The following is a 24,427-nucleotide window of genomic DNA, read 5'->3' as shown; positions in this document are numbered from 1 at the left end:
GTTTGCACCGATGCAAGAAATGCCCTGACCTTTCCACCTAATTCTGCTTGCTAGCACTTGGTCCATAGCCTTCAATGTTATGGCGTGCCAAGTACTCATCCAGGTACTTTTTAAAGGATGTGAGGCACCCCATCTCCATCACCCTCCCAGGCAGTGCATTCCAGAATGTCACCACCCTCTGGGTAAAATAATTTTTCCTCAAATCCCCCTCTATATTTTCTCCTCTCTGAGTTTCCCCTCCTTGCATTTCTGCTCCATTTACCAGTCATACTGACCAGCTGAAGCTCCAATGGCTGATATAGCACCCCCCACATGCCTGTTACAGACTTTTGGGTGGCCTTTTGAATGACTTTACAGATATGGGTGGCCATATTTTGGCCTCTGCTGAATATATGAACTAGTGACTAGTTGACACAGTGAAAATGTGCAAACTCCACACAGACAGTCACCCAAGGCTGGAATCGAACCTTGGTCCCTGGTGCTGTGAAGCAGCAGTGCTAGCCACTGTGCCGTTCCAAGTTGTCTTATATTTTCTAGCAATGAGTGTACCCTTAAGTAATAGAGGACTGGCTGACAGTTACAAGTTGTCTGACATTTGCCAACTAACCGCTGATTCAAATGCTACTCAAATAGAAACTTAGATTAGCACACCTGCATTAACCTCCAATCTGCATCACCAGGGCAACACTTCTAGTGACTAGTTCATCAAACAACCTCTAAAAACAAGTGGCAATACTTTCACCATGTCTGCAACTTGGATGGTTATCTTTTAGATTGCATTGATGGTTTAGCACATGTACACTGGATCTACACGGTCAAAGTTAAAAAATCTTGCATCAAATCAGCCAGAACTGGTTGTGGGTTTGCAAAGTGTTGTTAAGGGAGGCTTGATGAGTTGCTGCAATGCATCTTATATTAGCACTGATGCCACTAGGTGTCAGTGGTGGAGGGAGTAAATATTTAAAATGGTGGATGGAGGTCCAATCAAGTGAGCTACTTTGACTTGGATGATGTCCAAGCCTCTTGAATTGACAAGCTGGAGCTGCACTCGTCCAGGAAATTGGAAAGTATTCCAATATACTCCTGATTTGAGCCTTATGGATAGAATTTCAGACTACTTCAAAGAATCCCTACTGTGCAGAAGGAGGCCATTCAGTCCATTGAGTTTGCACTGACAACAATCCCACCTAGGTACTACCCCCGTAATCCCACATATTTACTCCACTAATCCCTCTAACCTAGATAAGCCGGAACACTAAGGAGCAATTTAGCATGGCCAATGCACCTTCCTGCACATCTTTGGAGCACCTGGAAGAAACCCACACAGTCATGGGGAGAACGTGCAGACTCCACACAGACAGTTATCCAAGCCAGGAATCGAATCCAAGTCCCTGGAGCTGTGAGGCAGCAGTGTTACCCACTGTGCCACTCTGGTGGACAGACTTCGGGGATTCAGGAGGTGAGTTACTCACCACTTAATTCCCAGTCCCTAACCTGCCCTTGCACCTACAGTATTTACATAGTTGGTTCAGTTCAGTTTCTGATCAATAGTCACCCCAAGATGTCAGTAGTGGAGGATTTAGTGATGGTAATGGCATTGAATGTCAAAGGGAGATGGTTGGATTCGCTCTTGTTGAGATGCTCTGCATTAGCCCTAACCCTAACCCCAACCCTGACATTTGTGTGGCGTGAATGTGACCTGCCACTTAGCAACAAGCCTGAATGTTGTCACAGCAAGATAAGGAAACAACCAATAAGCATAGATTTTTAACTGACGAAGCTTTTCTTAAGTTTTAATTGACGTCACTTTTATCAATAACTATAAAAAAAGGAAACTATGTTCCAAGGTACTAGAAACTATCCTCTGAATGAAATACAGATAATATCTGAGAAGTTATACGGAGAGTCAATGGAAGAAGAACTGCCGAATGGTTAAGTATAGCAGTTTCAGTGGAATTGAGAAGTCTTCCATGTGGAAATCATGAGGTGGTATAGAAAGATAATAAAATCACCCCTGATTAGCACACAAGCATATGCGCATGACAAAAACAACTAACTGAACTCACTATATCTGCATGAATGTTAGTGTAGTACTAATTATTTTAATAATGTACAGAAGAATTTATTTTAAAGCAGCTGGAGGTCCCAGCTGATGAACAAAAGGCTGACAGATAAAACATGATGTTGCAATTATCAATTGGCCTCTAGCAGCAAGTCCATGTGACCACACAAGTAACATCATAGAAATGCTCAGAAACTTACCAAAGATGGTGGTTCATCTTTCCAGATGTCACCTTTCGAAATCTTTCCCATTTCATGCAGGATCTGAAGGGAAAAATAAAAACAGAATAGATTAGAATCTCTTCAGTGCAGAAGGAGGCTATTTGGCCCATCAAGTATCTCCGACACAGCACCTTACCCAGGCTCTATCCGTGTAATTCCACGTATTTACCCTGCCAATCCCCCTGACCTAGATATCCTGGGACACTCAGGGGAAATGCAACATGGCCACTCAACCTAACCTGCACATCATTAGACTGTGGAAAGAAACCGGAACACCCAAAGGAAACCCATGCAGACATGGGGAGAATGTGCAAACTCCACACAGATAGTCATCCAAGGCTGGAATCGAACCTTGGTCCCTGGTGCTGTGAAGCAGCAGTGCTAACCACCTTGCTGTTCCAAGTTGTCTTATATTTCCTAGCAATGAGTGTACCCTTAAGTAATAGAGGACTGGCTGACAGTTACAAGTTATCTGACATTTGCCAACTAACCGCTGATTCAAATGCTACTCAAATAGAAAATTAGATTAGCACACCTGCATTAACCTCCAATCTGCATCACCAGGGCAACATTTCTCCCCTTAAACTATCACCAGGACAACACTGCTATTCAGACCAACCCCTTGAGCCTCACCAAGGTTAAATGAGGATCATTTTCCAATAACTCCTGGCAGCAGAAGTGCCACCTCCTACCAGCACATATCAGAAAATAGTAACAAGTCCTAATCTGCATTGTCACTGGACAATATCGCTAAGGGCAGTAACCATTAAAAAAAAGGCTATATCCTCTGAACAGAAGAAAATTTTCCTACATATTCTAGACACAATGTATTTTGGTTGGAGGTTGGAAAAAAATGAGTCGAGCTCTGCCAGGTTAGCTCAGTAGTAGCACTTTAGCCTCCGAGTCAGCAGATCATGGGTTAAAGCTTCAATACAGGATTTGAGATTCTAATCTAGGCTGATGTTTCAGTGTAATACTGTGGAAATGTCTGCAGATGGTATATTAAGGTGAAACCCAAGCTAACTGTGTAGGTGGATGTAAAAGATTCCCTGGTTCTATTAAAAGAACAACAAGCTGGCCCACATCTGCCCCTCATCAAACATAATCAAAACAGAAAGAGAGGTGCAGAAGGGTACAGAGGGGCAATTTTTTTCTTTTACAGGCAGAGTGGTGAGTGCTTGGAACGAACTAGGCGGTAGGCCGGTACAATTTTGTCATTTAAAAAGCATTTAGACAATTACATGGGTAAGATGGATATGGAGGGATATGGGCCAAATGTGGACAATTGGGATCAGCTTAGTAGTTAAAAAAAAGGGCGGCATGGACAAATTGGGCCGAAGGGCCTGCTTCCATGCTGTCAACATCTAAGACTACGAACAACAGAAAATGCTGGAAAATCTCAGCAGGTCTGACAACACCAATAAAGAGAGAATAGAGGATGACCCTTCGTCAGACTTGAAACGTTGGCTCTATTCTCTCTCCACAGTTGCTGTCAGACCTGCTGAGATTTTCCAGCATTTTCTGTTTTTGTTTCAGATTCCAGCATCCGCAGTAATTTGCCACAATCAAAACAGATTAATCGGTCATTTATCTCATTGCTTTTGATGGGGACTTTGCTGTGTACAAGGGCTCTGCATTTGCCCACAGGACAATTTTAATCACCCTTCCAAAAATTATTCTTCGGATCTGAAGTACTTTGGAAAATCATGAGAATGGGGAGAGTAAATTAAGGAGAGTTCATTTTTTAATTTGACAATCATCTTATTTTCAAGTCAAATGGCAATGTAAACTGAAATCATCTTTCAGGAGCCTGAATCACCTTGAAGTCAGGTTTTAAGCCATGCATCTCAATAGCTATCAAATTAGACATTGTAGAATTTCCAATTTTATTGTGCAATGATTAACTAGCAGTGAATTTGTCCATGGAGTAACTTTGACAGCCACACATCCGCGGGCTGAAGACAGCTCAATGAACTGGAAAATCTCCTTTCCTCTCAGTTGAGGCACTGACACAGAAAAAACTTGGTCCACCGGCTACAATAGCGATCAAAGCTACTAATGATAGGAGATTGATAGAAGCGTGAAGGAACCACTAATAAAATCCTTTATATTGACATTAAAATTTATAATCACATTGAATTGTAATGATAATATTTCCATTCATTGGGAAGTTAAAAGAGTAACGTGTAAAATTCAAACTGTACATCTTCAGTAAAGAACTAGAAACAGAATTTAACAATGTTTTTTCTTGAATTATATCAAATTATTTTGCAGAACAAACCTGTTTCTTCAATGAAGAGCAGGATTAAAGCCTTTCTTCACTGAATTTCATTCACGTAGTTAACTTTGTTTTCAAGCTTTTTAGTAACACATGAATTCAAATTCCTCTTACACAACTGAGTATCAAGGGATTGTTCCGAATGGGGGGAAGGGGGGTTGTTAATTTAAACAGCTCCTTTCCCTCCTTTCTTCACCCATCCATAAACAGAATGATATTTTTGATTTAATTCCCCCTTTATAAGGAGTGGCCTATTTCCCAACCCCTGGGTTTTTGTGCAATCCACTTTTCTATTAATAACCCTTCAGCAAACATGACATAGGATGAATTCAATGTGTTAGTTTATTGACATACAGTCAAAATGCAGGAGAAAGGTCACAACGTTGCTTCCTTTGCTCTCATTCAGTAAAACAGGGATTGAGAAAAGAAAAATTGACAGTGCAGTGACAACAGAAGTATTGTTTCATGTAGGTTCAAGTCCACAATCAAAGCCCAATGAGGTACTCCTTCACGGAGGTCAATGAGCGGTAAATGGATGCTGGATAATTCCGGGTGGTGCTACTGACTTCACACAATGAGGCAGGCAAGCAGAGGTGAATCAGCCTTGTAAGCGATGGTACAGGATTTCCAAGCAGTAGCAGCGAGATGGGGCCAGGTCTCCAAGCAGAGTCAGAGCTCGCTTGTTGGTGATGCTGATGGTCAGGTGGTAGAACAGCAGACAGAGATTTTGTAGCTCAGAAGGTTAAAGTGGCACAGCTGGTGCTTTCTCATCCTACCCAGGGTGTGGATGAGGTAGTTTACTTCGTTAATCTTTTTGGCCACCTGATACTGGCCATTGAACTCGGTTTGGAAAGGGTTTGTGGGTAGGGGCACTAGCACTAGGTCTCCAGGTTAATGATATAGATTCAGCCATTTTAAGTCTTTGTCCAGTCTGAATTTTTTAGAGAGCAATCCTCTATATTTAGTTCACAAAAAGAATATACTGAGTCAGGTCTTGGTTCCTAACAGAATGTTTACATTAACTCAATATTAAAACTTATTTAATATGAACTGGTTCGAACTACTGAACATAAGATAATTGCAGTTTGTCTCATCTGAGATGATAAATATTTAAATTACATTAATTGGGTTTTTGCTTCCGTACTGTAATAACTTAAATAAAACTGAATGTTATAGTATAACATAAATAATATATTGAATAGAGTCAGAGATCTGGGGGAATGGGGGGAGATGTGGTGTAAGGGGTTAATGTTAAATATGTAAATAAACAGTCTAAATCATCAGTGATTTAAAAGCCTAATGTGGGATGGTTCTGTATGAAGTCTTGTCCTATGTACAGTTAGATGAGTGTTAATTAAACGGTAAAGTTTACCAATAGCTCTGCCTCCAGCAGTCTCTATCGAGCCTAACCAAGGATAATCTAAGACCCAAAATGATGATAACAGATGCTGACAGCACTAAAGACAATGGAAAGAACATTGCGTAAGATACCAGCAAGACTGAAGATAGAAGAAAAATGCCCAGCAACTAAAAAAGCAGCAATTGTGGGGAAAGAGCAGTGCAACCAGAAATGCCAACAGAATTTGAAGACAGGCTAGAAAGAAAAGCCATTGAGAAATTGTTTCTCATTTCAGAGTGCTTCGAACATGTGGAAGGTCCAGATCAAGCCGAGAAGTAGCAGCAGAACACAGAAGTCTGTTTGGTGGCTAGGCATCTTAAAATCATTATAAGATTTCAGATTTGCGGGAGAGGCAATGGCCTAGTGGTATTATCATTGCTAGACTATTAATCCAGAAACTCAGCTAATGTTCTGGGAACCCAGGTTTGAATCCCGCCACGACAGATGGTGGAATTTGAATTCAATGAAAAAAAAATCTGGAATTAAAAGCCTAATGATGACCATGAAACCATTGTTGTTTGTTGTAAAAACCCATCTGGTTCACTAATGTCCTTTGGGGAAGGAAATCTGCTGTTCTTACCTGGTCTGGCCTACATGTGACTCCAGAGTCATAGAAATGTGGTTGGTCTCAACAGCCCTGCAAGGGCAACTAGGGATGGGCAATAAATGCTGGCCAGCCAGTGATGCACATATTCCACAGATGAATTGAATAAACAATTTTTGCGCTCTGGCATGACATTTTGTTATGTCTTAGTGTCCCTGGTGTACTCACTGAGGACCTCAGTTATGATCAAACTCTCACCATGAATCAACAAGTCGTCCACGACACAGATGTCTACATTGCTCAGAGTATTGCTTTTTGATGAAATTATTTGGAACATATTCTGGCCATCTCTTTGAGCAGCGCAATCTTCATCTGCTTTTTGGGCCTTTCACATTTCAATCACCACTGATGATATCCAAAAACACTGATGATATCCTCTTTTCCATTCAGACTCTTTTTGGAATGGATCATTTTGTATTCAAAGGAAGACATGCCTCATAGATGTTAATGATCTCCAGATGGATGGAGGTTAGGGACAGGATTTTCCAGCTCTTCCTGGACGGGATCTTCCAGTCTCGCCGAAGGTGACACCTCAGGGTGGATTCCCCCAGTGCCAGGATGGAAGAGCCATGCAAAACACAGTAGATAGATCCTGCCAGTGGCCAGTGGTGAGCTGCCCCCAACGCTGAAAAACACGCTGCTGGGGCACCAGAAAATCTCACCCTGGAAGCTGTCATGACATTATTAAAACAAATCTTTGCAATGCATAGCATTGCAGACGTAGTCACTTCAGTCAATGCCCCAGTCTGCCCATAAATGTTTTAAGCAACTCACAGAAATCTATGAGTTTGTTCTTAAGACTAGCCAGACACCTGCAAGTTAGTAAGGAGGCCAAAAAAAGGGGTGATGAAATGAAGGCTTTGTTGAAGAAAAATAACAACATTAACTTGGCAGTGTTGAGCTATCATTCCGCACCACTCCAGAATGGTCTGGCTCTGCGCAAACTACTAATGAGAAGACAACTGTGAACTCAACTTCCTGCCCTTCTCAGGATGCTTTTGCCATTCCTGAAAGCAGCAGATAGAGGGAGAGTGAGGGATGTGTATCATGCACATCAGAAACATTGTGGAGTACATGGCTAAGAGTCAGTATAACTTTGTGACCAAGATCATGAAGGAAAGGCTTTGGAAAAAGCACAACATCCATGATTTTAACTTGTGGAGACTGAAAATTGAATAGTGGTGTAATCATACCTACAAGAAGAAAACCTCCAATGGAATGGACCAGTTACCCAGAAGAAGGTGACTTGAATAGCAAGCTGTAGTATATGATGATTCACAGACTACTCTACTGGGTTTGAAAGAGAAGATGGACTTGAATCCTACACATCCTCTGAGAAAACTGAGAACAAGGTGAGGGAGATTGGTGAAAGTACCACAATGCTTATCTCTACAAACAAGGAATGAAGGCAGAGACTTTGGGGGGAGAGGTTGGGTAATGTCAATAATGTATTGAATAGAGTCAGAGATTTAGGGGGCTGTGGGGGTGGGTGGGGGAGGCAGTCAGATGTAGTGTAAAGGGTTAATGTTAAATATGTCAGTAGACAGCCTACATTATTAGTGATGTAAGATCACATGACAACAGAGGGATGGTTCTGTGTGAAGCCTTGTGCTAAGCCTTGACCTGCATACAACCAGAAGAGCTGATTCTGGGCATAGAGGAACTGACGTGTGAGGAGAGATTGACTAGGTTAGGATTGTTTTTGCTGGAGCTCAGACAGATGAGGGGGAATCTCAGAGACTTATAAAATTCTAACAGAACTAAACAGGGTATATGCAGGGAGGATATTCCCGATGGTGGGGGAGTCCAAAACCAGGGGTTACAGTCTGAGGATTCAGGGTAGACCATTTAGGATGGAGGTGAGGAGACATTTCTTCACGTGTGCCTGTGGAATTTATTACCACAAGAAATAGTTGATGCCAAAACATTGGATGTATTCCAGAGATGGTTGGATATAGCACTTGGGGCGAATAGGATCAAAGGTTATGAGGGAAAAAGCAGGATTAGGCTATCGAGTCGGATGATCAGCCATGATCATAATGAATGGTGGAGCGAACTCGAAGGGCCAAGTGTCCTCCTCCTGCTCCTATCTTCTATGTTTCTGTATGTTTCATATGTTAGAAAAAGTTTACCAATAGCCTCTATCGATCCTAAGCTAAGACAATCTAAGCTAAGACGATGATACCAGGAGTATTAACTGTGTTACCACATGCTGAATACTGTTAGCAGCTCTCAAACATGTACCTCAAATAGCACATTGATGTGTGAAAGTTTCCAGAAATAATTCTCTAATATGTGCCAAATTCCAATTGCTGCCTCTGCCTTATTTATAATGCAAGGCAAATCTGTCAACAATAGATAACTGTTTGTAACTGGATGTATAGTATTGCTATGGTTACCTCACAGTTTTCAGTGACTACACAAAGTGGCAAAAAGGATTATTCCTGATTGATGACAGTCTCAGAATGCGGATTATTTTTCCTCGGTACAAACAGGAGAACAAGGGAAGATATATTTTCAGCATTTAAAACAATTAAGGGGATAAACCACATAGATACTAGAAGACTTTTTGTGCAGTACACTGATTAGGGGAAAGACGATGAAATTGAGGGAACCGCTGCCAAAGTGAAAAATGGATATTTTTTCCCTCAGTGGGTTTTCTAATTGGTTTCTGGAATGAATTATTTCCCAGTGCAGTGAGCGCTAAACGAGCAAAAAAGAGAAATCTGAGAGGTTGCATTGAGTATGGAATATTAGAGTATGTGGTGAAACCACATTGGGACTGATTCTCCCAACCCACTACACTCATTTACTAGTGCAGTGGGCCGCAAGATTCCCACGGCCGCCGATTCGCAGGGTTCACGCGAGCGTTTGTGCCACATTTGCATCACTCAACCCAAATCTTTTGGCAGTGATGGAACCACGCCAAAAATCAGTGTAACCATCATTTGCATGTTTTTGCATATATTAACATCTGATTAGCAGGTCTGAGGCAGCAATCTCCGCCCTTGTTAGTGTCTCCCACCTCTCTGGTGTGATGTCACTCTGGCACGGTTCACACTAAGTATATAAAAGTTAGGAATTCGTGTGGTAGTGTTGAACAGGAGAGAGGAGGTAAGTCTGATGGAGCTGCAGCCCCTGGAGTGCTGGGGAGGTTGGAGGCACAGCCTAGAGTTTTGCTGCTCTATGTGTGGAGCTTCCTGCAGATGTTCAGGTTCTGTGCCGTGGCCCTGAGGGGTGGGGAAGAAGGCAAGTTATATTTTCAGGCTAGTACCCTCTGAGTGCTGGCCAGGCTGCTCTCTGCAGTCACTGGGCTGTTTCTTTGTTCTGGGTGTGGTGAGGGACTAAATGCTGGGGTTTTAGAGAGTTGGCGGGGCGGGGGGGGGGGGAGGGGGCGAGGTGGGAAGTGCACCATGTGCTGTTTGAGGGCTCATCAGTTCAAGCAGCTGGTGCTCCAAGCCGGAGTGCTCAGGTTAACACAGACACTCATACTGCATGTACTCTGCAGTGATAGGAGTCCGTCCCTGCCCTGTGTGCCTGAGCTGTAACACACGCCTGGAAGGGAATACTGTAGTTGCACTACTGGCAATAGGCCATGCAATGGTCACACCCACACACCAACCTGCATTCTCTCCCTGCCTGCCGTGTTCATGATGCCAATGGCAGGCAATCCAATCAGGTGAAGCATGGCACCAGACTGAATTGTGCTGCCAGCATCCATAAGTGGGGGTACCGGACTCAATGAGGGATTGGGGGATGAGGGGGGATGCGGGGGTAGGTGCCAGCAATAACATATATCTCTTGATCTTTCTAATTCTAACCACCACCGTGCAGAATGAGTCTGGGACGGATTGATTTAGAGCTGACCTTCATGATGGCAGCTCAGGAGGCGACTCCAGAGGTGGCGAGCATACAGAGGCTACTCCAGGAGCAACCAGCGGAAGGCCCTCAGGAAGACAGGGGATGAGGGTGGTTGGAGCCGGGGGGGGGGGGGGGGGGGGGGTGGAATTGCTGCCGCCAAAGGCCATGAAGTGGGAAAGCAGTCTCTAGAAAGGGTGGCCAGGAGAAGGAGGATGCGGAGGTCTAGGCAGTACCAGACTAGGCATTCATTGGAGGGGCTGTCGGAGGTTAAGTGCCGTCATTGGCTCAGACTATCCAAGGACATGGTCCAGCATCTGTGTGAGGTGCTCGCACACCTGAGGAGAGGGGTGGTCACCTGTTCCCAGTAGAAATTAAAGGTCACTGTGTGGATGGGGCAGAGATGTCTGGGCTGGGAGGGGGTTGGGTGTGGGGAGGGGAAAGGGAAGGCCAGAGGCCCCCATTGGAGGAGAAGGGGAGGCCAGCAGTGTGTGAGGGGCAGGGAGCGTAGGAGAGAGGCCAGCAATGTTGGGTGGGGGAGTCCACTGATATCTGTGGATGGGGACTAGTGCGTGGGGTTGGGGTGAGAGGCCAGCGATATCCATGCAGGTGGAGAAGGGGTGCTAGTGATGTCTGTGGGGGTGGGAGTGGTGAGGACCTGAAAGGCCAGCAGTTATGGGGGGGGATAGGCGGGGGGGGGGGGGGGGGGGGGGCGCGCGGTTGGTGAGAAGCCAGCACTGAGGCCAGCGATGTCTGTGTGGGTTTGAGGGCAGTGATCTCAGTGAGAGATTGTTTTAGGGTTAGGGTTTTAGTGATTTCCCAGAGACGTGTACATGCGTGGGGTCCCACTCATTGCACTGATTTCAGCCTCTTCAGCGGGAACAGATCCTGTCCCCTGGTTTTTAATGATAATCACACTAGTGCTCTCTGCAATGCACAGAGTGTGGGAGATTCTAATTGGGAAATATGCTGAAAAAACCAGTGCAATTTTCTCTGAATTTGACACTTAGAACTTTAGTGGGAGAATTCCTGCCATTGAGTCAAAAATATCTCTGAATGCTAGGTTAACAATTGTTGCATGTGATTTAACATTCAGACAATAGAGAGAATGACATTTGGCACAAACAATGGGAGTAGAACAACGTAGAGCTGGAAAGGAAAGGGATGATGTGTCAAGAGTTGCAAATTAGATGGTAGATGATTCAATAATCTTAAAGACATTAGCCTGTTCCACACTGGCTAGTAGCTTCAATTTTAATAAGACCCATTAGTTTCCCTCAAAGCTGGAAAGTGGAAAGCCTCAGGTCAGCAGCATAACCTAGTAAAATGAAGGAGATTGTCATTGACTTCAGGAAGCGTATTGGAGGGCATGCCCCTATCTACATCAATAGTGATGAAGTGGAAATGTTGAGAGCTTCAAATTTCTAGGTGTCCAGATCATCAACAATTTGTCCTGGTCCCTCCATGCTAATACTATAGTTAAGAAAGCCCACCAACACCTCTAGTTTTTCATGAGAACAAGGAAATTCACCATATCCGCTACAACTCTCACCAATTTTTACAGATACACTATAGAAAGCATCCTTTCCAGATGTACCACAGCTTGGTGTGGCTTCTGCTCTGACCAAGCCCGCAAGGAACCACAAAGGATGGCAAACGTAGCCCAGTTCATCATACAAACCAGCCTTCCGTCCACTGATTCCAACTACACTTCCTACTGCCTCGGGAAAGCAGCCAGCATAATCCAGGACACCATGCATTCCGGACATTCTCTCTTCCACCTTCTCTCGTCGGGAAAAAGATACAAAAGTCTGAGAACACATACCAACAAATTCAAGACAGCTTCTTCCTTGCTGCCATCAGACTTTTGAATGGATCTATCACATATTAAGCTGATCTTTCTCTATACTCTATTGGTAACTACAACACTACATCTGCACCTCTCCTTTCCTTCTCCCCCATAAATGGTATGTTTTTGTCTGTATAGCAAGAAACAATACTTTACACTGTATCCCAATCCATGTGACAATAATAGATCAAACCAAATAACCCATCTAAGACAAAGAGGTTTCATTAGCCAACACACTGTGTACCAAATGCTTCCATGGGGACATCTGCTGCCTGGACTTCTTTTCACAAGTGGCAGATACAGAGGGCGTGTGGGGGTGGTAGAATAGACTGTGGTATGATTATGTGTCTGTATATGCGAGGAGGAGACATGCAGATACAATTGTAAAGAGAATTCAGAAATCAGGAAGTTGAAAGTTTCTCTCTTGACACTCCTATTTCTCCCCTTTGGGAGACTGGTTGTTTGAAATGCATGCCATCTCAGGACTCTACAAACATGGTGACAGCAAGTATGTTCATGGCATTAACTTAAATTCTATTTTCTAATTACGTTAAGGTTAATGAAAAGTGCACTCCAAAATTAATTTACATAAAAAACAATTAATTCTGACATTCTCTAATGGTAGTTTCAAATTAAATTCAAGTAAAATACTAAATTAATTCTGACATGCATTATGTTCCCCCTGAATTTATTTATGACTATTTAATTAAAGTCAGAGCATTATTGGAGGCATTGAGAACAATTCTAACATTGTGATTTGAGCTCCCTGTGGAAACAAAACTGGTGTTTTTCAGATGCATTCTCCACCACTCTTCCTCTTATCACATTTAAAAAAAAACTTCAATATAATTTCTCTTGTGCCTATGTCTAAATAATTTATTTAAATGGAAAGCAAAATAGGTTCCAGCATACAAAAACAAAAAATATTGGAAATAGTCAGTAGGTTTTGCAACAGATAGAGAAATCAATTTAAGGTTTCAGGCTAACGATCTTGTATCACTTGGTTCTGACGAAACCTTAATCTTGTTTCTTTCTACACAGATGTTGCCAGATCAGTTAAGTATTTACAGCATTTCAGTTTTTATTTCACATTTCCAGCATCCTCAGTATTTTGCTTTTGCATTAGGTTTCCCCGAGGCACATTGTTACCTACTTTCTGCCAATTCACAAGTATTCATGTACCACATTTAGTTGCTATCTGTTTTCAGACATCACTCGATCCATATGGTTACACAGATCTCCTACAAATGCCTTATAATCACAGATTCTCTCTATCTATACACTGTTATCCTCAAAAAAAAACAAACTTAATTGAGCACTATGCACCCTCTACAAATCCATGCTAACTGCTCCTTTTAGCACACACTTTTCCAATTGTTATGTTACTGACAGGAGGGGAATTAACTTAAAGAGCCCTAATTTCTTCTCTCAGTATGCAACCAGAAACAGGTGTGGTTTTGATTTCCCCCTTTATAAATGGTGGCATATTTTCCCCAACACTTAAATTTGGAGCGTTGCAATCTTCTCTGAATGACTCACCCAGCAAGCTTGAGATAAGACAAAACAAAAAGGCTAATTTATTTCACACGCGCACAAAACATCAAAGACGGGTTTCACAATGTCCACTCCTTTTGCACTCATACAATGAAAGGGGGATAAGAGAAAAGAAGGGGTACAGGGCCAGACCACAAGTCAGAGTTTTATGTGAGTCCAGAATTGAGAATCGGAATGTAGATTGGTTGGCTGTGGCAGGATGATCTATGTTTCCAGAAGTGGGACTTCCACATGGGGAGAAGGAAGTAGAGTTGAATTTGACCCAAAGGCACCAGTTCCAATGTTCCACTATGTGGAGATGCCGGCATTGGACTAGGGTGGCCATGGTTGTGAGACTTACAATGTTCCAGTAGTTCACAGTGTAGATGAAGGCCTAAATAACTATACCTTGACAAAGTACCTTCTGCTTCTACCTGTTCAATGGTAAGATGGTAGATAGCAACAGGCTGTTTGCCTGGAATTACTGTTCTCTTCAGAGTTTAGTAACTGACCAGCTTATTAGTTAAAGGAATTCAAATATCACTAGTCTCAGTCATGTGACAATTGGTTTTGGGTTGGTTAACGAGATCCCTAGCTGAAACTCACTGGAGAGGGCAACAATCAGGGCATCAACCCCACATTAGATATTATGAGTCACAAATAGTTGCCTTTGTCCTTGGAGACACAGCATCTCTGGAGGCTAGAATGCTTCTTTAGAAATGCAACGAAGATGTGTGTTGCTCCAATAAGAGGCATTAGCACCTAGTTAAAGATAACAAGGCTCTGCTGTTTTGGCCAAAGGTTAGGAATTCCTCAGGTATGAGTCTTGGCTAGTCAGGGTAAAGCCTGGTCCATTTTTTAAAATAAAGAGTAGCCTGTTTGACATAGACATGTATTGTCTATGTACTGGAGATGTTACTTTCCATCTCAACTGGCATAGTTAATTAATGCATCCCATGTTTAATGAACTACAGAACTTCACCCACAATCAAAGTATCATTGGCCTTGAATTTTCTGCATTATTTCCTTCCCTGTTCTTGAACTGAGGTGTTACATTTCTCTCCAGCCCTTTTGGTTCAATTCCTGTGTCTAATTTATAGTTATTCCTCTGTCATCCCTAACCAGTTTCAGTTTCCTGATATACAACTCATCTGGACCTGGCCATTCTGCTGTTTTTAATCCCATTAAATTTTTACCTATGGTTTTCTTTTGCTTATTTATCTCCTATAGTAGTTCTTTCACATACTTCTCAAGTACTCTCCAGGTTCTGCTTTCACCATCCTTCAAAAAGTGTTGGGCAAGTTAATGGGGTTAAGGGTAAACAAGTCTCCTGGCCCTGATGAAATGCATCCTCGGGTACTAAAAGAGATGGTGGGGGAAACAGCAAATGTGCTTGAGGTAATTTATCAAAATTCGCCGGACTCTGGGGTGGTTCCTGCAGATTGGAAACAGCAAATGTGACGCCATCTGTTTAAAAAAGGAGGTAGACAAAAAGCAGGTAACCATAGGCAGTTTGGCTTAACTTTTGTAGTAGGGAAAATGCTTGAATCTATCATCAAGGAAGAAACAGCAAGACATCTGGATATAAATTGTCCCATTGGTAAGACCCAGCATGGGTTCATGAAGGGCAGGTCATGTTTGTACTAATTTGATGGAATTCTTTGAAAACATTACACGCGGAATGGACAATGGGGAACCTGTGGATGTGGCGTATCTGGATTTCGAGAAGGCATTTGACAAGGTGCCGCACTAGAGACTGCTACATACGATAAAGGTGCATGCTAATGTATTAGCATGGATAGAGGATTGGTTAACTAACAGAAAGGAAAGAGTGGGGGTAAATGGGTATTTTTCTGGTTGGCAATCAGTGACTAGTGATGTGCCTCAGGGATCAGTGTTAGGACTGCAATTGTTTATGATTTACATAGATGATTTGGAATTGGGAACCAAGTATAGTGTGTCAAAATTCACAGATGACACTAAGATGGGCGGAAGAGCAAAATGTGCAGAGGATGCTGAAAGTCTGCAAAGGGATACGGATAATCTGAGAGTGGGCGAAGGTCTGGCAGATGCAGTACATTGTTGGTAAATGTGAAGTCATCCATTTTGGTTGGAATAACAACAAAATGGATTATTATTTAAATGGTAAAAAATTGCAGGATGCTGCTGTGCAGAGGCACCTGGGTGTCCTTGTGCAGAAATCTCAAGGAGTTGGTTTGCAGGTGCAGCAGGTAATTAAGAAGGCAAATGGAATTTTGTTCTTCATTGCTAGAGGGATGGAGTTTACAAACAGCGAGGTTATGTTGCAGTTGTATAAGATGCTGGTGAGGCCACACCTGGAGCACTGTGTACAGTTTTGGTCTCCTTACTTGAGAAAGGATATACTGATACTGGAGTAGGTGCAGAGGAGATTCACTAGGTTGATTCCGGAGTTGAGAGGGTAGGCTTATGAGGAGAGACTGAGTAGATTGAGACTATGCTCATTGGAATTCAGAAGAATGAGGGGAGATTTTACAGAAACATATAAGATTATGAAGGGAATTGATAAGATAGAAGCAGGGAAGTTGTTTCCACTGGCAGGTGAAACTAGGATTAGGGGGGTATAACCTCAAAATAAGGGGAAGCAGATTTAGGACTGAGTTGAGGAGGAACTTCTTCGCACAAAGGGTTGTGAATTTGTGGAATTCCCTGCCCAGTGAAGCAGCTGAGGCTACCTCATTGAATGTTTTTAAGGCAAGGATAGATAAATTTTTGAACAGTAAAGGAAATAAGGGTTATGGTGAGTGGGTGAGTAAGTGGAGCTGACTCCACGAAAAGATCAGCCATGATCTTATCTTATTGAATGGCGGAGCAGGCTCGAGGGGCCAGGTGGCCTACTCTTGCTCCTAATTCTTATGTTCTTATTAAAGCAGAAGGAAAATCTCTGTCAATTCCCCCTCTTGAATATAAGATGATCTCATCTCTTTGGCCATTTTGTACTTAGGTGTTTAGGAAAGCGCTCCAGATTTCCTGTTAAGTGGCTATACTTCTCTGGCTTTTGTTATTGGCTCATCTCAGGTTTTCATTTTTTGTTTGTTTTTCTGTCCTCCTCTTTTACTTGCTTCCTATAGAAAGCATATAGAGAGACATATATGTCTCAAAGATGGTTTTATACATTCCCTTATAATGATTATATTATTTTGGCTTCAGCTTCTAAATTCAATATAAGCCAATGAAGTGCTCCTTTATTCCTATTTGAAATGCATTTAGAACATATGCAATGGTAGAAAGCTTTTGGCTGAAGTGAAATGTGATTAAATGCGATGATTTATGTATTTTCTAAAGTGCCATTAAGCTGATACCCCAACAAAAGGGGAAGTAGGAGGGAAGGAAAATAATGGAAGAAAGAACTTGCTTTTGTATAGAACCTTTGATATTTTCATGACACCCTAAAGTGCTTCAGAGTCAATGAAGCACTTTTGAAACATGTGACTGGATTTTACAGAGGGGGAGCTATTGCTCCATCATGAAAAAGTCAGTTGCAGGCCAGTCAGCTTAAAAAAAGGTGGCCCCACAGCAATAACACACTGCCCGCAGCTTACGTGAGTGGGGAGTGGGACATCTGTCCCCTACTGGAGACAGGAAGTATCACCCAAAACAGCTCGAATGTTCCAAAAGTGCCAGAACTCAGTAGTGGGCACTGTTGGGACTGCAAGCAGGTGCACAAAGAATACTGATTGTGCCATAGTAGGTAAGTCCTTAACATATTATGGGGAAACAAAGTGTCATAATGTTAGGTTCCTGAGAAACAGTCATCACACTGGATTTAACACATGAGCAGCAGTCCCAATTTGCAAATGTAAAAGCCTGCCCATATTCACACTAGTCATGGAGCCTATCTGCACCTAGCAAAGTCCCACAAATAACAAGGTAAATGGCCAGATTAATTTGTTTTTATAATGTTGATTAAGGGATAAATTTTGGCCATGTCATCATGAAAGCTTAGATAACGCCATAGGATGTTTTATTTCCATCTGAGGAGACAGACAGGGTCTCAGTTTAATCGAGGCTGGCAATTCTCTTCAGCGTTCCCTTAGTACTCCTCCGAGTGTCAGTCTAGATTATGTTCTTATTTCTGGAATCTACATCCTGCTGACCAGAGGCGAGTGCTACCACTGAACTAAGGCTCAGACGTGAATGCTCATCAAGCTACCAATAAAGTTGTAAATTTCACTTTCCATGGGCTCAATGTGCCATCTGCAAATCGAATCTGAGAAGTTAAATACTTCAAAACCAGCAGCGGGTGAGAGTCCAGTATCAAAGATGCAAGCTACACACCTTACACAAACACACCTTCCCAGTAATGAGGTACTAGGAAAGATTCCACTTGTGCAAAAGCTATCTTTATTTCACTGCACGGTTTAGTTACACTTACCTGCCAACACAAGATATATTCTTAGTTGGTTGGAACATTGTTGAACTGTACAATGAGAAATGCTAGTCTATTACAGTAAAGGATTGCTTTTGCCCTACCTCTCTGGCTGCTCTCTCCCCAGCCTGCACGGCACCTTCCATGTATCCACTCCACTCAGTGGCTGTCTCAGTGCCAGCAAAGTAGATCTTCTCAAATGGCTGCCTCAGGATTCTTCAAAGACAAAGATATTCATCAACATGATGGTTAGAACATTGAACACTGCTGTAATTAATCAATTTGTTTGTGCACATGTACAGCTAGTCAACACTAACCAGCACAACTATATTTGTAATTGTAATCATAAAAATTGGTACCAATTTTTGTGAGTGTTTTCCCCATTCGGTAATCCAAAGGGAAGAATGGAACATCATTCCATTTTTGGCATCCAATGGCAGCATATCAGCTTATAGCTGAGACAGGCCATTTAAACCATCTTAATTCATGTCTCCAGAACGACTTCATTCCTCCCATTGAACTATCAATCTTTTTCTTTAATGATTCCAGGAGACTTTCACAATTCTACCAATGAAGTATCACAGGTCGAATTCCAGATTTCCACTTTGCATGGAGAATGATATCTATCCTGAAGTTATCTTTTACTAGATTCATTTACTTTTTCTTTTATTCATCTGTGGGACATGGGTGTTGCTGGCTAGCCAGCATTTATTTCCTATCTCTGGTTGTGCTTGGAGAGCAATTGAGAGTCAACCATGTTGCTATGGCTCTGACGTGACATGTAGGCTAGACTAGGTAAGGACAGACTTCCTTCCCTAAAGGATGTTAGTGAGAAAGATAGGATTTTCCAAAAATCAACAATGCCATCAGCAGATTTTTAATTCTAGATATTTTTATTGAATTCAAATTCCACCACCTGGCGGGATTTGAACCCAGATCCCCAGAACATTTGTTGAGTTTCTGGATTAATAGTCTAGCAATAAAACCATTAAGCCATCAGCTCCCTACAAAAAACAGGAAATGCTGGAAATACTCAGCAAGTCAGGCTGAGTCTGCGGAGAAAGAAGTAGAATTAACCGTTCAGATTGATGACGTTTCATCAGGAGTTCCAATCTGTTTCTCTCCACTGATGTTGCCTGACCTGCTGAGTACTTGCATTAATTCATTTCAAATTCCCAGCATCTACAGTACTTTGCCTTTTGTATTTATTTTGTTAATCTATTTATTTTGAAAGTGATATTCTAGATCAAACTTTTTCCATTTTGCTGTCATAAATAACTTTCTAAAGTTCACCACTCAATGCCCCTTGTCCAAGATAAAAAAACCCATCTCATCGATTCAGACTCCTGACACAAGAGATCAATTGTCTGACCGAGAGTCTGCACTGCCTCCAGCTTTTGAATGTCTCCCATGTTTCTTGCTAATCAGAACGGGCTACTTTATTCAAGATGTGGATCCACCAGTGGGTTATGTAGTTTGATACTGATTTTCAGACTTGAATTTTACTTTTTTTTTACATGTGATTCAACATTCAATTGACTTTATTTGCCCACTCCACTGCTCTGGTTGGCTGTGTTAAATATTGAGTGTACTAGAACTCTTGGGGAAGGATTTTTTTAAATGCAAAGTTTCCCACCCCACCCCGAAGAGTTGACAAGTAATGCATCCCGCCAATACTGGCAGTTCTGCAGCAATGTAGCGCTCAGTGGTTAAAGACATCCGTTCCCCCATCTGAGGGAGAAAGATCTGTCTTAGAGCCGTCAGCCAATCCAACTGACCAGCAGCACTGTAGTTCCAGTGATGCCAAGTTGAAGTGGTGGCCACCGCTTGGACCATAAGCAGCTCCCAAAGAACAGGAGTTAATGGGGGCCAGACTTCAGGTAAGTCTGGGAATTAACCAGACCTCAGCAAGGGGGCCTGGTCAGGCACTTGGGTTTGAGGATGGAGGAAGAGGATGACCTTTTATGGGGAGGAGGGGATAGCCTCTGAGAAGCACAGAGATTCATTCAAAGGTGATCCCTCCCTCCCCCAACTACAACTTGCCCAACACCAATTCATCCAGTAAAAACTGCCAGGCTTCCAACCTGGCTGGCATGGGCCACCCCTGCCCATGGGATGAGATAAGGCTATTAAGTGACCACCATCTGTCTATTTAAGGGCCTCAATAGGTTCAAAGGTAGGTGCGCCATGTAACACTCCACTGCCCCCTGTAAAATGGGAGACAGATTGGGGCGGACGGGAGGCTAAATGCTGCATTTTACCCGCCGACCAGGGAGTATAAAATACTGCCCCAAGTTTCTTTTAACCTCATTCATATCTATCTCAACTCCATTTACACAACATTTGTGTCATTCATTTTCCTTCAAGCAGCATCAGATATAATCCCAAAACACAGTTTAAAGTTCCATCCATCTACTTTGGCCCATTAACAAAACTTTGTTCTAAACTTTGCACTGCCAAATTGAAGGTGTGCAGGTGACTGGAGCAGTCAATATGTAAGACATGCACTATTGACTTATTAAGTCAATGTAACTGGGCACAACATTCAAAAGAGCACATCACCATCATGTTTTGATAATATAAAGCCTTTTAACCTGATCATAGATATTACAGGTAGTGTTATTGACTTCTTATGGAGAAGCAAGACTTCACTCTGCAGGGTGTATATAAATCTGAACAAATGCTCTATACCAGAATGCTGATTAAATTAGCAATTTTCTGCTCTACGAGGCCTAATCTGAATCCATTCACACTTCAGCTAGATTTTTAACTGATGAAGATAATAAAATTATTGCACATACTTGCCATACTGAGTCAGAATTCCTGGAGGGAAGTATGCAGTGTAACATCCACCTGAATACTGCTCTTCACACCAGTTCTTCTCCTCATAATGAATAGGCTGGACAAAGGCACAAAAAACACACAATTCATGATACATTACACCTTTATGTTTTGAATACATCATTAAGAAGTCTGAAATTCTTGAAGTGGATATAGATCTTTGAGGACAAGTTTCCAACAATCTAAAAAGCACTTGGTCTAGGAAACCTGGGATGAATTTGCAGAGAACGCCATGAGTGCAGGTAATGTTTGCAAATAACCATGAACCTGGGATTCTGAGTTCAAAGATGGTTCTGTACTTGGACAGTTTAATGAGGAAATGGCATTCAATGCATTGGTTTGTTTGGAAAAGCACAGGGATATCAACCATGTGCACTCAAATTAGCTTGTACTCTGAATGAAGAATTCAATTTTCAACAAGGTGGATGCTGCTCTCAGTGGCCAACAAACTAGTTGTTAATCATATGTGCTGCGACTAGGAAGTCAAAACAAAGCTAGCATCTTTTATAAGGCATGTGAAACCTGTACAGCGAAAGCCACTGTGTATTCCTTAACTAATCAGACTGAAGAATCACATACCTGAAGCATTAGCCTGGGCTCTGGATTATCAGCCCTGTGACATTAGCACTACCCCATCATCTCTTTTACACTTGCCAATTTCCATTGCCAGAAAAATTTTGTTAATTAAGACTTACTGCACTGTTAAAAATTCACTTACATTGGAAATTGCAAGTCCCTTTTCTGGCAAGTTTAGTAGACACTTAATTACAAGAACAAAAGCTTCACACCGTTCCATGTATTTCAAAGCCAAACCTATCAGCAAGATATCTTTATTGCACAGTTTTTGGAGGAGCAGGTTAATTCAGGCATCAATTTCTGATTTCTGCATATAACAGTGTTATTAGCATTATTTATACAGCAAAATCTGATCCAATATATCCTATGGTTTGAGTTTTTTTACGCCACCTGCCAGGCTTCCTCATGAGAAACATTGCTTTAACAACGCAAGTGCCTTCTGAGACAGTGCTCTGGTTTACCTCTCGGTCTCTTGCTGGGTTACTTGAGTTGTGCTGGTGTATTGTCAATCACATTCACAACACATAGGGCTGAATTCTCCAACCTTGCCCGCAGTTGGGATCCTCCGTTTTCACTGCAGTGAACGGAGGTTTGGCTGAGCGCCAAATTCTCCATTCTCGCTGACAATGGCAGCGAGCCATGAACGACTGGAGAATTCTGGCCATAGTTCAAAGGGATACTATTACAAGGCTTGCAGTGACAGGGAGTAGCCTCACTAACTGATGGCGCAGGATACTGATACTGATTTTCCCTCTTGGTCCTTATTAATCTGTCTGCAGCCTTTGACAGGGTCGACCACACCATCCTTCTCCAATAACTCTTCATTGTGGTCCAGTTAGTTGGGATTGCTCTCACCTGGTTCCATTCATATCGATCTGATTGTAGCCAGAATCACTTGCAATGGCTTCTTTTCCTGCTTCCACACCATTACATCTGGTGTCCCCAAGGATCTATCCTTGGGTCCCTCCTAATTCACAACTACATTCTGCCCCTTGGCAACAATATCCAAAAGCACAGTGTTAATTTTCTCATGTACACTGATGACACCCAACTCTACCTCACTATCACTCCCTCAACTCCTCCACTGTTGCTGAATTACCTACCATTTGGGACTGGATGAGCAAAAAGTTCCTCCAATTAAACAGGGAGTACTGAAGCCAATGTTTTTGGACCCACTCTAAACCTTTTCGGTTGATTCCATCTCTCTCCGTGGCAACAGTTTAAGATTAAACCACTCCATTCATAATCTTGCTGACATGTGAATAGGGGCCGAACAGAGGGACAGAAACCATTTATGGGCAATAAGTAGTGGGTCTGAAATCAGGACTAGGAACCAGTGCAGGCCTGGTGGGCCAAAGGACCTGTCCCCTGCTGAATTATTCTTTGTTCGTGATATTTGTTTCTAAGATGAATTCCGGACCTCACATTCCTGCATCATCACTAAGACCATCTATTTCCACCTCCGTAACACCACCGAACTTACCTCCTGTCTCAGTTCATCTGCTGCGGAAACCTCATGCTTGCCTCGAGGTTAGCCTATCCCAATGCATTCCCAACTGATGGCCCACATTCTACCTCCCGTAAACTTGAGGTCATCCAAATTTCTGCTGCCCCTATATTAACTTGTATTGAGGCCCATTAACCTATCACCCCTGCACTGCAGACTCCCAGTGTTAAACAACCTTTCCAAATCTATCCATGGCCTCACCTCTCATTCCCCACCCAGTTCAGTAATCTCCTCCAGGCCCAGGTGCCTGTGTTCCTCTAATTCTGACCTCACGGGCATCCTCAATTTAAATTGCTCCGTGATTGGTGGCTGTGCATTGAGTTACTTGGGCCCACGCTCAGAAATTCCCTCCCTACTTGAGATCACTTTTGTTACCTCACTTTCCTTAAAAGCTACTTCTTTGACCAAGTTTTTCGTCATCTGACCTAATATCGCCCAAGTGGCTCGGTGTCATACTTAATTTTATAATGCTTCTGTAAAGTGCCCAGGGATGTTTTATTACACTAAAGGTATTATATAAATACAAGTTGTTGTTGTGTAATGTTGTGTTCATGCTCAAGTTCCCGCGTTAATCCCTGACTGGGTGTATTTACATGGTTGACACTTGCATGCCCAGAATTAAAATGGCTGCACAATAAAAAGTACGGTTTGAAAATTCCATAGAGCTTCTGGTACATTCCCAGTGCAACTCAGCAGAGATTGCTGCAGAAAGCTCACTCAGGGCTGAAATGGTCACTACGAGAGGACACAGGTTTAAGGTGCTGGGGAGCAAGTACAGAAGTGATGTTAGGGGTAAGTTTTTCACTCAGAGGGTGGTGAGTGAGTGGAATCGGCTGCCGTCAGTGGTGGTAGAGGCGAACTCGCTGGGGTCTTTTAACAGACTTCTGGATGAGTATATGGGATCTAATGGGATTGGGAGTTACAGATAGTTCTATGGCTTGGTAGGTATAGATGTGATCGGCGCAACTTGTGGGCCGAAGGGCCTGTTTGTGCTGTAGTGTTCTATATTCTATGTTCTTAGTCTTGGATCCCATCAGCCAGATCTCGGCCTGTGCTGATTCTCTCCCAGGGGCCTTGTTTGAGGTGGAACATTGGTCCCCCAAATATTAGGTCACCACAGTTGACAGGAAGGGAACTAGGAGTTTCTCAACCTTGGCCTGCAGCTGGTTCAGCAGCTGGTAATTTGAAGGCAGTGTGCCTTCTTTTCTCAGTTCAATAGGCAAGGATGCACACCTTTAAATCAAGGCCTGCATCCTGTCCTTAACCCTGGGAGATAGTGCCTTGGTTACTT

The 24,427-nt window shown here is 42.6% G+C and overlaps 1 protein-coding gene across 1 annotated transcript in view; it reads right to left on the bottom strand.

Moving 5' to 3' along the window:
- Positions 1 to 24,427, bottom strand: part of mao (monoamine oxidase) — a 160,968-nt gene that overhangs the window by 9,848 nt on the left and 126,693 nt on the right. The window contains exons 12-14 of the mRNA XM_080203830.1: positions 21,014 to 21,111; positions 18,317 to 18,428; positions 2,263 to 2,325 (exon numbers count right to left, since the gene is read on the bottom strand). Coding sequence (XP_080059956.1) covers positions 2,263 to 2,325; positions 18,317 to 18,428; positions 21,014 to 21,111 — 273 coding nt within the window. The remainder of the gene's footprint in view (positions 1 to 2,262; positions 2,326 to 18,316; positions 18,429 to 21,013; positions 21,112 to 24,427) is intronic.

This window comes from Carcharhinus amblyrhynchos, chromosome 15 (assembly GCF_965287045.1).
Source record: "Carcharhinus amblyrhynchos chromosome 15, sCarAmb.v2.hapA, whole genome shotgun sequence".
NCBI classification, from domain to species: Eukaryota; Metazoa; Chordata; class Chondrichthyes; order Carcharhiniformes; family Carcharhinidae; genus Carcharhinus; species Carcharhinus amblyrhynchos.
This window is presented reverse-complemented; position numbering and strand designations above follow the sequence as displayed.